Source organism: Chiroxiphia lanceolata, chromosome 1 (genome assembly GCF_009829145.1).
Source record: "Chiroxiphia lanceolata isolate bChiLan1 chromosome 1, bChiLan1.pri, whole genome shotgun sequence".
Taxonomy (NCBI): Eukaryota; Metazoa; Chordata; class Aves; order Passeriformes; family Pipridae; genus Chiroxiphia; species Chiroxiphia lanceolata.
In genome coordinates this window covers 22,442,882-22,457,017 of record NC_045637.1, presented here as the reverse complement: position 1 = coordinate 22,457,017, position 14,136 = coordinate 22,442,882, and the positions used below count along the sequence as shown (strand labels likewise).

The window sequence follows — 14,136 nt, the reverse complement described above, 5'->3', positions numbered from 1 at the left end:
GACCCTGCTCCATCTTGGACCTCCCACGGCACCACAGCCTCCTTCAGATATCCACCTGCTCCAGCATGGGCTCCTCCATGGGCTGCAGGTGGGTCTCTGCACCCCGATGGTCCTCCATGGGCTGCAGGGGCACAGCTGCTCCACCATGGTCTGCACCACGGGCTGCAGGGGCTTCAGCTCCCGTGCCTGGAGCACCTCCTCCCCCTCCTTCTGCACTGGCCTTGGGGTCTACTTTGTTGTTCCCATGTTCTCACTCCACTTTTGCCTGACTGGAGTTCTTCCTACGCAACGACTTTCTGTTCTTAAATATGTTATCAGAGAGGTGTTACTATTACTCCTAATTGGCTTGGCCTTGGCCAGTGGCAGGAAGCCCGTCCTGGAACTGGCTGGCATTGGCTGCACCAGACAGGGAAAGCTTCTGGCAGCTTCTAACAGAAGCCACCCCTGTAGCTACCAACCTAGCTGCAGAAACCCACTTCAAGATATTATGAACCTTCTAGTTAGATTTCAAAATGTAAAGTTTCAGATAACAGAAACAAAGAAATAAGGTAAAGGGAAAGTAACAAAATTTGGATTATTTAGATTTGAAGCACTTTGACAGAGGTTCTCAAGGACAACCCCTTGACAAGGTTAGTTTAAGATTAGGCTTGATTATTCTCACTGCATTTGTTTTATGGCTTTGGAAATAATGGAATACATCCAGAGAAGTATTTTTGCAGTTGAAAAGGGTTGCAGAAAGTTGTCGTTTCTAAGCACACACCACAACTAGATCTCCAAAGCAGCTCTAATTTGTGTCACCAGCATTAGGAAATGTCTTTTGCATTCATTCCTGCATAGTGAGGCCACTTCTGTGTACTTTTTTTTTAAATCCATACTGTACCTTTTACATTCCTCATGAATTTGTGAAAGACAGTAACTTCCATAACCGAAAAGCTCATGAAGCTTTGGTAAGGAGGAATGGCATTTCATGTCGATCTGGGTAATGTCCTTAGAATGTGAAAAGGGAACATTAAGAACTAGGAAACAAAGGACAATCTATTTTGCTGTAAATATGTGACTTCCACTTTCTGTCCTAGAATTATTAGGAAAAAAAGAATGTTTCAAACTGATTCTTGCAAAAAAATGGCTCTTTGAGGAAATCTTCATGCTTAGATTCTGCAAATACAAAATTAAAGTGGAAAAAAAAAGGGGTTATAGTCTCTGAGATACAAAGTTAAGAAAATTTTTATTTTACAATGTAGTGTCTGTTCAATAAGATGAAATAAGATAGATATTAAACTTATAAGGTAAAGAATTCTTAATGTGGTAAAACCAGATTTGAAACTGTGGATTCAAAATGTGTTTCCCTTTTGCTAGGAAGAAACTGGTTTGTCCTGCTGTTTTTTATGTCCACAAGCACACAAACTGTGTGAGAAAAAAATAGAAATTTGTATCCCATACCTATTTAAACACTTCATGATTCAGGACCCATTTCTCTGATATTTTCATTAATGTCTTCTGTGACCAGTTAAATTGAAGTGGTAAGATGTTCATGCATACCAGGATTTCACAGAAAATATAGCTGGGGAGAAATTTACACAAAACAACGATCTACAGATATGTTTGTGAATTAGAGACATGCTTCCAAATCTTCCTTTCATGGACACTCCAAAGAATATTTCTTCAGCACAAAAAGATATTTCGTATTGTTAATTAAAGGAAAAATACAAGTGTTTCCCTGGAATACTGTGAAGCTTCGTATCAATCGGATTTAAAGAATCTCATGCTGGAACATAGCTAATGGGAAAACACCTCATAGGGGTTGTGATTATTTTCTGGAAAAAAGAAGTTATAACAGCAAAATAAAATACTTACAGTAAGATGGAAAGAAAAGAAAAAAAAACAACAAACCTACAGTGTTGTTTTTCCTCTGTGTTCTCATCAATACTACTTAATGTCTGAAGGTTTAGGGTTTTTTTCTTTCCTGTTTTGGTATTTTTCTAAGTGTTTTAAGATGGACCCTCATGGGATAGAACAATTTTTACATGAGTGTGAAGTGCAAGTGAGGATTCAGTCCACCTTTTTTTTCTTTCTTTAGCCTACAGTACTCGATTATCTGACCTTCTTGCTCAATGAATTGCATTTCTTTTGTCTCATACTATCCTTAATGAAATAGTCTAAAAGACATAAACATTCTGTCCAATTTCTGTATTGCATATCCTGCCTAGCAATATTTTGAAGACAACTTGTGAATTATTTTTATTATTACCTAAAATATCATTGTACTTCCTTGTCAAATTAAAATAATAACTAAATGGTATGTAAAGTTAATTTAAAATTTTGCCATTTCTGATCATTTAATGTATCAATCAAAAAAATCTGAGGTATTCATTACAGAGATAATAAAAATATTGCCATTAAAAAGGTCCAAAGTTCAAACTGTTCTTTAAATTAGAACATATGCAAGAAATCATATTGGTTCATTTTTGATTAAAAAAAAAAAAGAATAAGAAAACCATAAACTATGTAAGAATTATTATAGTTTTGCCATAAATAACAAGTAGAGTTGATTGTTGACATGTAGGCAAGACAAAATCAGTGAAGACAAGGCAGTGACTAAAACTCACCCTGAGGAGTAGTAGTGTGAGAGAACACGTGCTTGGACTTTCTCACAGTATGGACATTGAATGTGTCATAGTGATGATTTGCTTAATCGTCTGATGAGGAGACGAAAGTTTAAATGTTGGGTCACACGATGTAGGACTGAGGGTTCTGCATGCTTTGATCTTGACTAATCTTCTCCTTTGAGTCATCTAATGCTTGTATACAGTAGAGTTTGATGCTGTGGTAACATTACCTTTAGGCAGCACCAGTTACACTTTCTTCCCTGCACGGAGCATCACCTGCTAGGTGCAGAAAACTTGATTCTTGACAGCAGTTGTAAACACATGGATACTGTAATTTCCTTCATTTTAAAGTGAAATAAGATTTTTTTTTTCTTAAAGGGAAAGATGAGGAATAAAAGGAGAAAGGATAGTTGAGGCCAATAAACAGTTCATTGAAGTTATAGACAGTGGGCAATTTTGATTTTGAACTTCTGTTTTCTTTGTGGAAGGATCCTCACTTTTTTTTCCTGGCGTTCCCTCATGAGAAACAATTTTTTTCATGCATTTTAACCTATTTTTAGATGTAAATAAAGCTAATGATACTATCTCTGTATGTCAGTCATCCTTAAATAATATATAATATTTTGTGTTCTCAACCAAATTGAAAAGCAGAATAGAAGTCTCAATGTTAATTAATTTTTTTATCTGTTTTGTAAAAAAACAGGAAGTGGATGATGAGAAACCAGAACAGGTGCTACCACTGAGGGAAAGCCGTTATTCAGTAGTTGGCATTAGTCACTGTTCAGACACTTGTGTGGCTTGTAGGGACTGAGTAGTTAACTAGGGATAGATATACTGCTTAATTTCATATTGATTTTCTTAAGGCCAGAATTTTCCTGTAGTAATATCCTGTCTGTTAAGCAATGAGGCATAATTTTTCAGAGTGTACTGCTGGTAATTGTATTAGCTGCCTTCCTAATTTTTCAGGTTTTCTGGCCAGCTATAGTCTGTCTTCAGATTCAGGTAATGCCACTGTCCATCCAAGACTGTCTAGTAGAATGATACATCCTATAACTCGATGCCTAAAATGGAAGGGGAAAAAATCGCTCCAAACAACATTAGTGTAGATAAGATAGAGAGCAGCTCTTTAATGAAGGCCTTGAGGTACACAGGTACACCCCTACATACAGAATTCTTACACTTTTATATCTTTAACTAATTATCATATCTAGCGGGGACAGCCAACCGAAAAACCCATTTTGCCCTGATACCACCCTCAGAACTGCCCCACTGGAGCTCCTCCAAGGGTTCCGGTCCTTCTGTCTTGTTTTGTCTACCATGTAACTTATTATTCCGGTCCAGGTGGATAATCCCAACAGAATGTCCTTGCTAAAATCTATTACCTTGAAAAGACAGTTAAAAGATGGTTAAACCAAAGTTCAAGAATGCAACTGTGAGAAAGTAACTGTCCAAAGTGAAAGAAAACTACATAGCTACAATAAAATCTACAAAAAGCTAAAAATCTTTAGGCGTCAAACTCCTGCCTGAGATTTTGTCAGGAAACAAGTATGGCTATTTTCTCACAAATGCATTTGTCTGTTCTATCAGACATTCATTAGTGTTTCATGCTGTTTGATGAAAGACAAGAATACTTGCATGAACACAGTTTAATTAGTAGTGAGTTTAAACACAAAAGAGCATAGCCTTCTATGTATGTAAAATCAAATGGATGCGAAGATATCCAGGAAGTCCAGGTTATGTTATTGGACAGAGTTGAGTGGGGGTTCTGTTTCCTCTGAAATTAATTTGTATGAGTCTGAGCTGCAACAGTGTCCTTGGGCCATTAACAAGTAGTTGTATGCTGGGCAGGATTACCTATAACTATTTTATAGTTTAATAATTTTCTAATGTTTGAAACTAAAAAAGAACAGAACTCCAGTCTATAATCAGAATTCTTTATTCATTAGACCTTTGTAAAAGAATGGCATCTGAATCAGTCTCACCTAAATCTGAAAATCTATGTTCTGCAGCACCTTTGTAAGATTGTGAATATTTCATAGTAAGGTGACATACATTTCCCATTTCTAGTCATGTTAAAGACCTGAAACCTTGACATGTGAAAGGAAGCTGTATGAGTTAATTTGTCTGTTTGGTTTTTTCAGATACATAATAACATGAAGATTTGCGTAGGAAAAGTTAGCACATTTAAGACCTATGTATGCATAGATTTGATGGACAAAATTGGCACCATTGCTGTTTTAAACATAGTCTTGTAGCTCAGTACTGTCAGAGAGAGTGCCAAAACTGTAACTTTTTGAGAATGCCAATAAAAACCCTTAGCTGGAATAGCTGAATAATACTTGCATCATTTTCCTGGTAGTTTTACCACTACTTGGGTCCCACATAGCCACTTGTCGGATGTTTTCCTGAAAATAAAAGGTCTTTTGGTTAGTTCAAGGACACTATCAAAATAAAGCCCTTGCCAGCATCCTGAGTCACTGCCATACCATGTTTCCGTTCCTTGGGAGCTTTGTGTCATCATTTGATTTTCTTGCAAAAACCAGCAGGGAGATATCTTTTTGAAAGACTGTGCAGTACTTCTTGATACTTCATAGGAGCAAACATTTTCATGCCAGTATAAACCTACATGCAATTCTTATATTGGGTAAATGGCTGTGATTTTTCTAAGACTCTTCAAAGCAGAAATCTTAGTTTTCAATAAAGGAAAAAAGAGGTGTAGGACCAAAGTAAATTTACACTAAAATAGGAAGCCTTAAGAGGGAGGGTCCATTTTGTGGATATGAAGGCAAAGCACATGAGGTTTACTCAAAAGGACATATGCATGTGCACGCATGCACAGAGGTTTGACATGGTGAAAACCTCTCATAACAAAAGATTTTAAGTTGTGTATTAGCCTGGAATTTTTAGAAATGCACACCCAGAAGAATGACTCTAGAACCACCACTGAGAAGCCCAGGATGAAGGACCAATGGATGCCACTGCATTTTCTTCTTGATTGCTCTCTCTCTCGCTTGCTCTCTCTTAATCGCTCTCTCTCACACACACATACATCCTTTTCTATTTCTTTCTATCTCTCTACATCATGTTTACTGCTAAATAAAATCCGTGTTATTGACTTCGGCTTGTGATCTCATTTGCACCTTAATCGGATCATAACACATGGGCTGCCAGCTTTTCAAGGAGAATGCCATGGGACAGAGTATCAACGACTTTGCTGAAGTCCAAGTAGACTACATCTGTAGCCTTCCCCTCATCCGCTAGGCAGATCACCTTGTCATAAAAGGAGATCAAATTGGTCACACAGGACCTGCCTTTCCTAAACCCGTGACAGCTGGGCCTGATCCCCTGGTTGTCTTTCTTATATGTGCCATATGAATGTTGTGCAAGGTGGAGTTTCAACTACTGCTTTTGAAAGTGTCCAAATGAAATATGCAAGCTGAAAAATGCTGTTCCTTGGCTTTAAAAAGACAAACAAAACAAAACAAAACAAAAACCAGAAGAGAATGTGAAAAATAAGCAAACTCTCATCATGTCTAAAGTAAATACGCATGTGTATTTTAATCCACTGTTTTTTGCATAAAAGCAGAGGTAATAACTTAAAATTCTGAATTTAAATTTTGAAAACTACATAAAAAAAAGTTAATGCTTTTAGTAAAAATATTAGTGAAAAAATACTGTGGAAAAAAATACTCTGCCAGATTTCAACCTAGTCTTTTTAAATTGAAATCCTTTATTTGGAAAGGAAAAAAATGGACTCAAGTTTCTTAGTGGCCTTTCATAGGATAGCAAAATAAACACATTGTTTGTATTAACATGAAAAAAATAATTTTGTTGGCATTAGAAAGGTTTTAGCACTTGCATATACCCATGTTACAATTGGAACATTTAGTACAGCTTTGATTTATGAATATTTGCATCAGTGTTGAACAGAATGTAGCCTCTTATTTTACTTTTAAAGAGCTGGAAAACATAGCACAAAAAAGCTGAGTTTGAGTTTGTATTGCTCCTTGCCATCACATCTTTCACATAATTCCTGCAGTATTGTGAAAACTACATTGAATTCCCATCAGAAGTATTTCTGTATTTGTTTTGCAACAAATTCTGCCTAAAAAGAAAATTCCTTAGTTGAAAAAAAACACCCACATTTGATTTTTATGTGAAATAAACTACTTTAGACATTTCTGCTATTTTTGGTGCCTTATTTTGGCTTGATTTAATAGTTCCCTTTTTGGAGGATAGCTTTGGATTCGTGTTATCCAGAACTCATTCTGCAGCTGGATTGATACGAGTAGAAGTAACTCTGTCTAGATTTAATTGCAGGTCTGAAGTTTTTATTTGGAACTTTATTAGACTGGAAGACATAATATAGCAGTCAAATATGTTTGTGTGTGTGTCTTTCATTATATTTTCCATGTGAGATTAATGTGTCAAGTTACAAAATAATTTTGATAATGGTCAGAATTAAAATCAATCATTTAACTCATATGCAAAACATAATAAAATTGTTTTAGTTGAAGTGTTCAGTAGAGCAATGTGACAAGCAAAAAAAGGATTATCTTTATAACAATGATACATCAACTGGATTTCTAAACTGTTGGAAACTCTTCAATGGAATAGATGAAGTATTTAGAACAAAGCCAGGAAGAAGCTATGCAGTGTTTTCTTTGTCATTCCAATTTAAGCGCAATGGAAAACAAAAATGGAGCATATTCTTTTTCTATAATTCAGTTTGTGCAGTAGGCAAGATTTTTATTTCCATGTAAATATTACTACTTTTTAACAAAAGAAATAAAACTAGATCACATGCAACAGTGATGGAGCAGATGTGATTGGCAGTTTGATTTTGTGGTTTCACACTTGTGAGTCTTTCCATAACTTATGTAATGTGAAGCATGATCTCATGATTGGCTGAGGGGTTTTGATCAGAGTTAAGAAATGGTTGGAAATTGTACTTCACTAGTGTCATTATGTAACCATAATTAATATGAGAAGCTGGAAAAATTATGCAGATGTAGATGCTTTTCATCTAGAGCAGTTGCACTTCCAAAGACTCCTTAGAGTTATTCTATTAATTAAGGAATTATACTGTCAAGTATCACAAAAAGAACATAAAACTGGTATAAATGTTTATAGTGCAATTTGGATGTGCTTACGTTTCTTATTGTTGAAAATTCTTGAGAGATTAAGAAATATAATATAGAAATGCTGCCAATTCTAAAACACCTCTAATTATTGATCTAAAGTATTAGGTTGTGTGTTTACTTTGATTTTATTCCCGCTCTTTATGCAGTAAAAACTTTGAAGACGTGTCTCTACCATCTAAATACATTGATCAGAAATGGAAAATAAACAAGACTTACCTCTTACGTGGTTAAGATGGCAGCGACCTCAGATGGGACTGCTTGCCAATTTTGAAAAGAAAATCTATTTATTTATCGTTGATTTTATCATGTACTTACCTGTTTGTGTTCCACAGGACATGCCATTTCCATGCCCTATCTCTAGATAGATATATGTGTCATATGCCCTATTGAACTCAAGGGGTTAAGCTAGTCAAGTTACCTATCTCAACACATGAAAAGGAAGAATTAACCACAGTTCCCCAACTACTAGTGTAGCTTTCAACACCTTTTCTATGGTGTGTGGTATTGATAGGATATATAACTGTGAAAGAATGAGAAAGTGCACAAAGTGATCTAAGAAGTAAACTATCATCTTGACGTGTTTTTTCTAGCTATTGAAAACCTTTCCATATTGCAACTCATCCTGACAGTGAGACTGTAGAATTCCTCTGATTTAAGTAGCATCTGGTTATGCTCAAAGCTTTAAAGCTATTATCTCAGCATAAAATTTCAGCCTCCTATACTTTTTTCTTCACCAAACTATCCATTTTTAAGCCACAAATATTTTTCCAGTCCTTTCAGATTTTATCTAAAAGTATATTTTAACAGTATTTAAATAGTTCTTAAACAATAACAATTTATCTTGATAGATGACATGCTGTGTTTTTTCATTTTATTTTAATTAGCCATTGTGGAACCAAATTCCCTTTTGTTTTATTCCTTTGAATACTGTTTAATTATAGTTATCATGCCAAATATCTTAAAGGTTATTTTACCAATACAGTTTCATTTAACATAAGCCATGTGGAATCAATAGTCCTGTTTCCTAAAGTGAATGCTTGGAAAATCTTACATTCATATGTTAAGAGTACACATCCTTTCCTCATTAGCTGGAAAGTACAGGGATTTTGGCACAGGTTCTGTGTGGAAGCATTGTGCAGCTTTTATATGGATTTTGTTTTTAGCCTTTGATGACACTGTTTAGAATAGGAAGTATCTAATAAGTAAAGCATTTTGTCTAATGTGCTGCCAGTGTGTTTAATATATGCCTGGAGGTCTGAAACATTATCTTCTCCACTATAGTAATATGCATTTAATTCTCTGAAAGCAGAAGGTCGAACTTTTAAAAGGGACTCAAAGTACATTTTCAACTAAAATAATTTAAAACACATGGGAGAGGGGACCAAAGTAACGTACGGTTGGTTTTTATGGTTTAATCATGATCATGTTTATGCACACCAGTAGCTAATTAAAGAAAACTTTTATTGTTCGTTTTAAATGGGTTATGTAAAGAGTAAGAGAATTGATAAAATACAGCCCAATGATAAATGTTACCATTACATTTACTAACAGCAAGATGATATTGCTGTTCTTGACATCTTTAAAGTATTGGCCCATTTACTCCATAATACAGCGAAGAGCATTTTTAGAGTTGTTATACTGATAGTCATTCCCTCTCATGTCCTTATCCCATTAGAGGAATACCTAAATGCTTCCCAAATTTACTACTAGGTGTATTTTCAGGTTAACTGTGAAACATGGTTGGAAGGTTCGATGCTCACTGAGCTGAAATTGATGCAAGAAGTTCCTGTGATCCTTCTGCACCTTTATTTTGTACCCAGTTGTGTTATATAAAGCTGTCTTGCAAATCATTAGTCACTTGTTTCAACCTTTATAATATATGTGGTAAGACCATACGTAAGTCAAAGTTTCATTGTGGAACCGGGTGGCATGGAAAACTGTAATAGGATATGGTGTCTTTCACCTTTCCGGCACTGGTTCATATTCCATACTGCTTAGTACTGAGCAGAAATTGCCATCTGAGTGCTGTTCAGTGACCTGCGTGAATTGATTTGGGGTCTCAGTAAAGTTTCTGTAGTCGAATGTCCGCGTAACAGGAAACTCAGCAGTTGGGACCAATTAGCACCCTTGCAGCAGCCTGCACAGAGAAACTATAGTCTGACTGGGGGTGGAGGCAGAGCTACTTTCTTACCTTCCTTGAGGTGCTTTACATAAACCAGCACATTTGATAAATACTTAATCATAACAAGAGGCAGAAGAAAAGAACTAGGCTTCAATTCAAATCTGTTGAGGTGTGAGAAGAGCAGATCCATTCAGAAATCAGAACTGTGCTTTCTCCCTCCACTTGGTCATACGCATGCAATGCTTTTCTCCTTGGAAGGTTATCATTTAGTGGATGGCACTGTATTTTCATTTCCTCTAGCCAAGTCATGCATAACCTAAATGTCAGGTAGCTGCAGAAATTTCTGCTGCATAGCAGAGACCAAGAGAATACCATGTGGTAACCATCAGAGTGTCATTCACTACAGAATCATGCTTTCTAAAAACTTTTTATCAGACTCAACTGATGTCTGTGTAGCAATTAAAAATTGCTGGGTTTAGCAGCATATGTCCTCAACTTGATTTCAGGCAGCATTTCCATGAAATGATAGGCAAGATTGTTTCACAGCTTCATCCTTTCTGCCTTCTGCTTGCCTTCAATACACATAAGCAATAAAACAATCTGTACCAATTTTGAAAGTGCTGTCAGTGCAGGATACGGGTGAAGCACTTTATAGTTTACCAGGGAGAGAGGCTGAGGTGTAAATAGCCTAACTTTGCTAGTATATCAGGAGGAATGAGGATTTCTTGGCTCATAATGTAGTGATTCATTAAAATGGTTTCTAGTTATTTTTACAGAGGCTGCATTAAAAGTGGTATCACATTTACAAGTCAGTGATATGAGTCTGCCATAGAAAACAGCCGCAAAGAATTTTATTGGTTATTTGAAAAATATGTACATGAGTGAATCTGAAAAGATTGTAACCAGAGCTGGCAAAAACCTTTTCAAAGAAAATCTCGGCTAGTTAATGGTTCTGTTTTAGGATTTCCTCTGTAATACTTTTTCTAGTATGTTCATTCCTTTAAAGAAAAGGAGAGGTGATTGCTGCCTTTGTTCTGTAAAGCACAATATAAAGGAACCTTAACTGCTTTTCTTCACCTCCCCCATAACCACATTTCTATTAATATTGCTGCATAAAGACCGCAGAAATTTGAAGAAATTCAGTAATTCGCTGCCCTTCATTCCTATAGTTAAGTTGCTGATAAAATATGTAAATACTTGTAATTCATTATTCTATTTTGAAGAGGTAGTTAAGGTACAGTTTGTCCTAGTTTATACCTCCCTTTTCAAAGATTCGCTAGGGGGTGGAGAAGACAAGAAGTAACTATTGAAGTAGGTCCTGGAACATAGAAATTAAATCATTGAGTCAATGTGCAGTGTCAGCCAAAAGAACCCAACAAAAATGCTGGATATCAGGATGGAGACTGAGAACAAGACAGAAGGTGTCATTTTATTACTATATAAAACCATAGTGATTCCACTTCTTGAATGCTTTGTAGAGTACTCAAAAAGTGCATAGTGGAGTTAAAGAAGTAGAGAAGGGAAGCTAAAAAGATTAAAGGTACTGGAGCAACTTCTTTCGGAGGAGAGACTAAAAAGGCTGGGATATCCCTTTCTGGAGAGGAGAAGACTGAGGGGGGCTGTGATCACAGTTTACAAAGTCATAGCAACACTAATAAAGCTGGACATGGACCTATTCAATAAATGTACTACAAAGATCAGGGAAATGCAATGTCATGAGGAGGAGATGGTTTAAAGCAATTTAAATAAAAAATTGGAACTTGTTGCCCCTGAAGATTGTGGAGGACAGACACTGTCAGTGTATTCAAAAAGGAATAGAATGAATTCATGGACAAGAAGTCCAGAAACAGTTACTAAAACGACGACACAGACATGTACCACTGGCATCCTGCATGCAACAGCTGTGGATGCCTGGGGAGTAAGAGAGGAACAGATTGCAGGAAGTGACCAGGGTTCACAGTCCGTCTCAAGAGAGTCTCCTCCTGGTGCTATAGGAAGCAGCGTACTGGGCTGGATGGGTCAGGAATCCTACTGAGTTGGACATTTCTTATGTTAGCTCCTATACAGAGCAGAGCAGAAACACTTCTGGGCAGCACAGATGGACTTGTTAGTTATGCTATGGAAGCTATACAGGGTGAATGCATGACTCTAAACTCCGTGTGAATCTGAGGAATTGGTCATACCTCATTATGATGATGATTATAATTGAATTTCTGCAGATTTTCTTTTTACCAAGGATTTTGGTGTATGTTCCCCACCTTGCCCTCAAGCTCTTGATAGGATTTCTACTTGTTTCATGAGCAGTGTTGAAAGTGATTTTTCCTGAAATACTTCTTTGTCTTGGGATATCTCTGTCTTTTGATTCGAGCCTATGCAGTCTCTGGACACAGCATTGCGACTTTTTGTTTCACTCTTGCATTTCATTTGATAGAAGGAACACTGAAACACTTTTTTTTTTTTGATCAGTGGTGTATGTTTTCTTTTTGAAATATTTCTATATGCAGTGACTTCTCATGTGAAACCCTTTGAAAATCACAGACAATACCATGTGTAGCCTCAGTAAGCTGTGAGCTCATACCCCATCACAGAACCAGTCTTTAGATAGTGCTGATGTTTCCTGTAACTTTGGTGTTTTATATAAGGCAGCTGTATTTCCATGACACTCAAGCAAAATATTTTTTTACAACATAATATTTGTACATTTCAGCTTATAATTCCATTTAATCTTTTTGTGATTATGCAGTAGATTAATATCATGTTCTATTTCATCTAATCACAGTAAAATATTTTAGAGACACAAATGACTTTTTCAGCATCAGTGCTCAAAACCAGAAAACAATTCTACCTAGGTTTTTTATTTTCAGTACATTAGTTCACAGCTATATGGTTTTGTAAAAGCCATAAATTTTTTGTAGATTCTTTAGAGTTTAAATAAAGCATTTAAATTAAACAAATGTTTTTGTGACTAGAAGTCATTACTGCCTGCTTTTTGGTTTTTTCTGTCACGTATTCTTTTGGCACTTCAGCTATCGTGAGTCATCATTTCGTTGGAACAGACACCTGCTGTGTTTTCACAAGTGATTACTGTGTTAAAGTTAACTTGGCAGATTTTTTTTATACGTCTCTTTTTTGACATGTTTGTCTAGTGATTGTTTGCTGTGACTGAAATGAAAATAATTGAGATATGTATATCAGAAGTTAATATAATACTTTCCTTTGCAGGCTTCCAAACAAGAGCAGAAAAAAATGGATGTGGCTGATGGAGGAACAGTTGAGACTTCTTCCCGTTATAGTGGGGCACAGGACAGTGGAATTGGCAGCGACAGCATTAAGATCAGAATCATTCAGATCGAGCAGCACAGTGGTACCAGCCAGCACCGCATTGCTCGTCCTTCCCGCCAGTCTTCCATCGTGAAGAATCTCAATTTCATTCCCTTTGACATTTTTGTTACAGCAAGTCGAATCTCCTTGATGACTTACTCGTGCTCTGCCTTACCAAATTCAAAATCAGTGCAAGATCAGAAAGATGGTGAGAAGATAAGCAAAAGCTCCTTGAACCTTCCAGAAAGGGGCTCAGGCAGCGGCCATGATACCAAGAAGCCCAGTCAGCCGTGCATCTCATCCGTCACAGCAGATGATCTTTTGAACAGTAACGCTCCCCTGTCGACTGGGAGAAAAACGGGTCTGTTGTCACTGGAAAGTCTACATGCTTCCACAAGATCATCTGCTCGACAAGCCCTGGGTATAACTATTGTACGGCAGCCTGGTCGCAGGGGAACCGGAGACATAGAGCTACAGCCATTTCTCTACCTCATAGTATCACAGCCCTCTGTGCTCCTGAGCTGCCACCACAGAAAGCAAAAAGTAGAAATATCAGTTTTTGATGCTGGCCTTAAAGGAGTCGCCTCAGACTACAAGTGTACAGGTAAGAGCATTTAACATTCAGTCCTGGATATAACTGTGAAAATCGTTACACGTCTCAAAGTTACTAGGGTGGTGGAAAACAGCTGAGAGACTTTTAGGATGCCTTTAAATACTAGTCACTACATTTACATGTTTTTAGGATTACACCTCACAGCTGAATCAAGTTAAGCATGTAAAATGTTTGAAATTAGTTAAGATCTAACCTTTTAGCAACCAGTTCTTCCTGTTCCTTAGTATTACTTTCTCATTACCAGGTTGTGACAGGGATTGTTGCATTACTCTAACTTCTCAAAGTTTTCTAAGGAAGTAAGAGTTGTAAGCCAAGGTAATTTCATAAAAA

General features: G+C 36.6%; 1 protein-coding gene across 1 annotated transcript in view; it reads left to right on the top strand.

Moving 5' to 3' along the window:
- VPS13B (vacuolar protein sorting 13 homolog B) overlaps nucleotides 1–14,136 on the top strand; it is a 424,599-nt gene that overhangs the window by 292,607 nt on the left and 117,856 nt on the right. Inside the window, 1 exon segment of the mRNA XM_032708140.1 lies at nucleotides 13,095–13,797. Coding sequence (XP_032564031.1) covers nucleotides 13,095–13,797 — 703 coding nt within the window.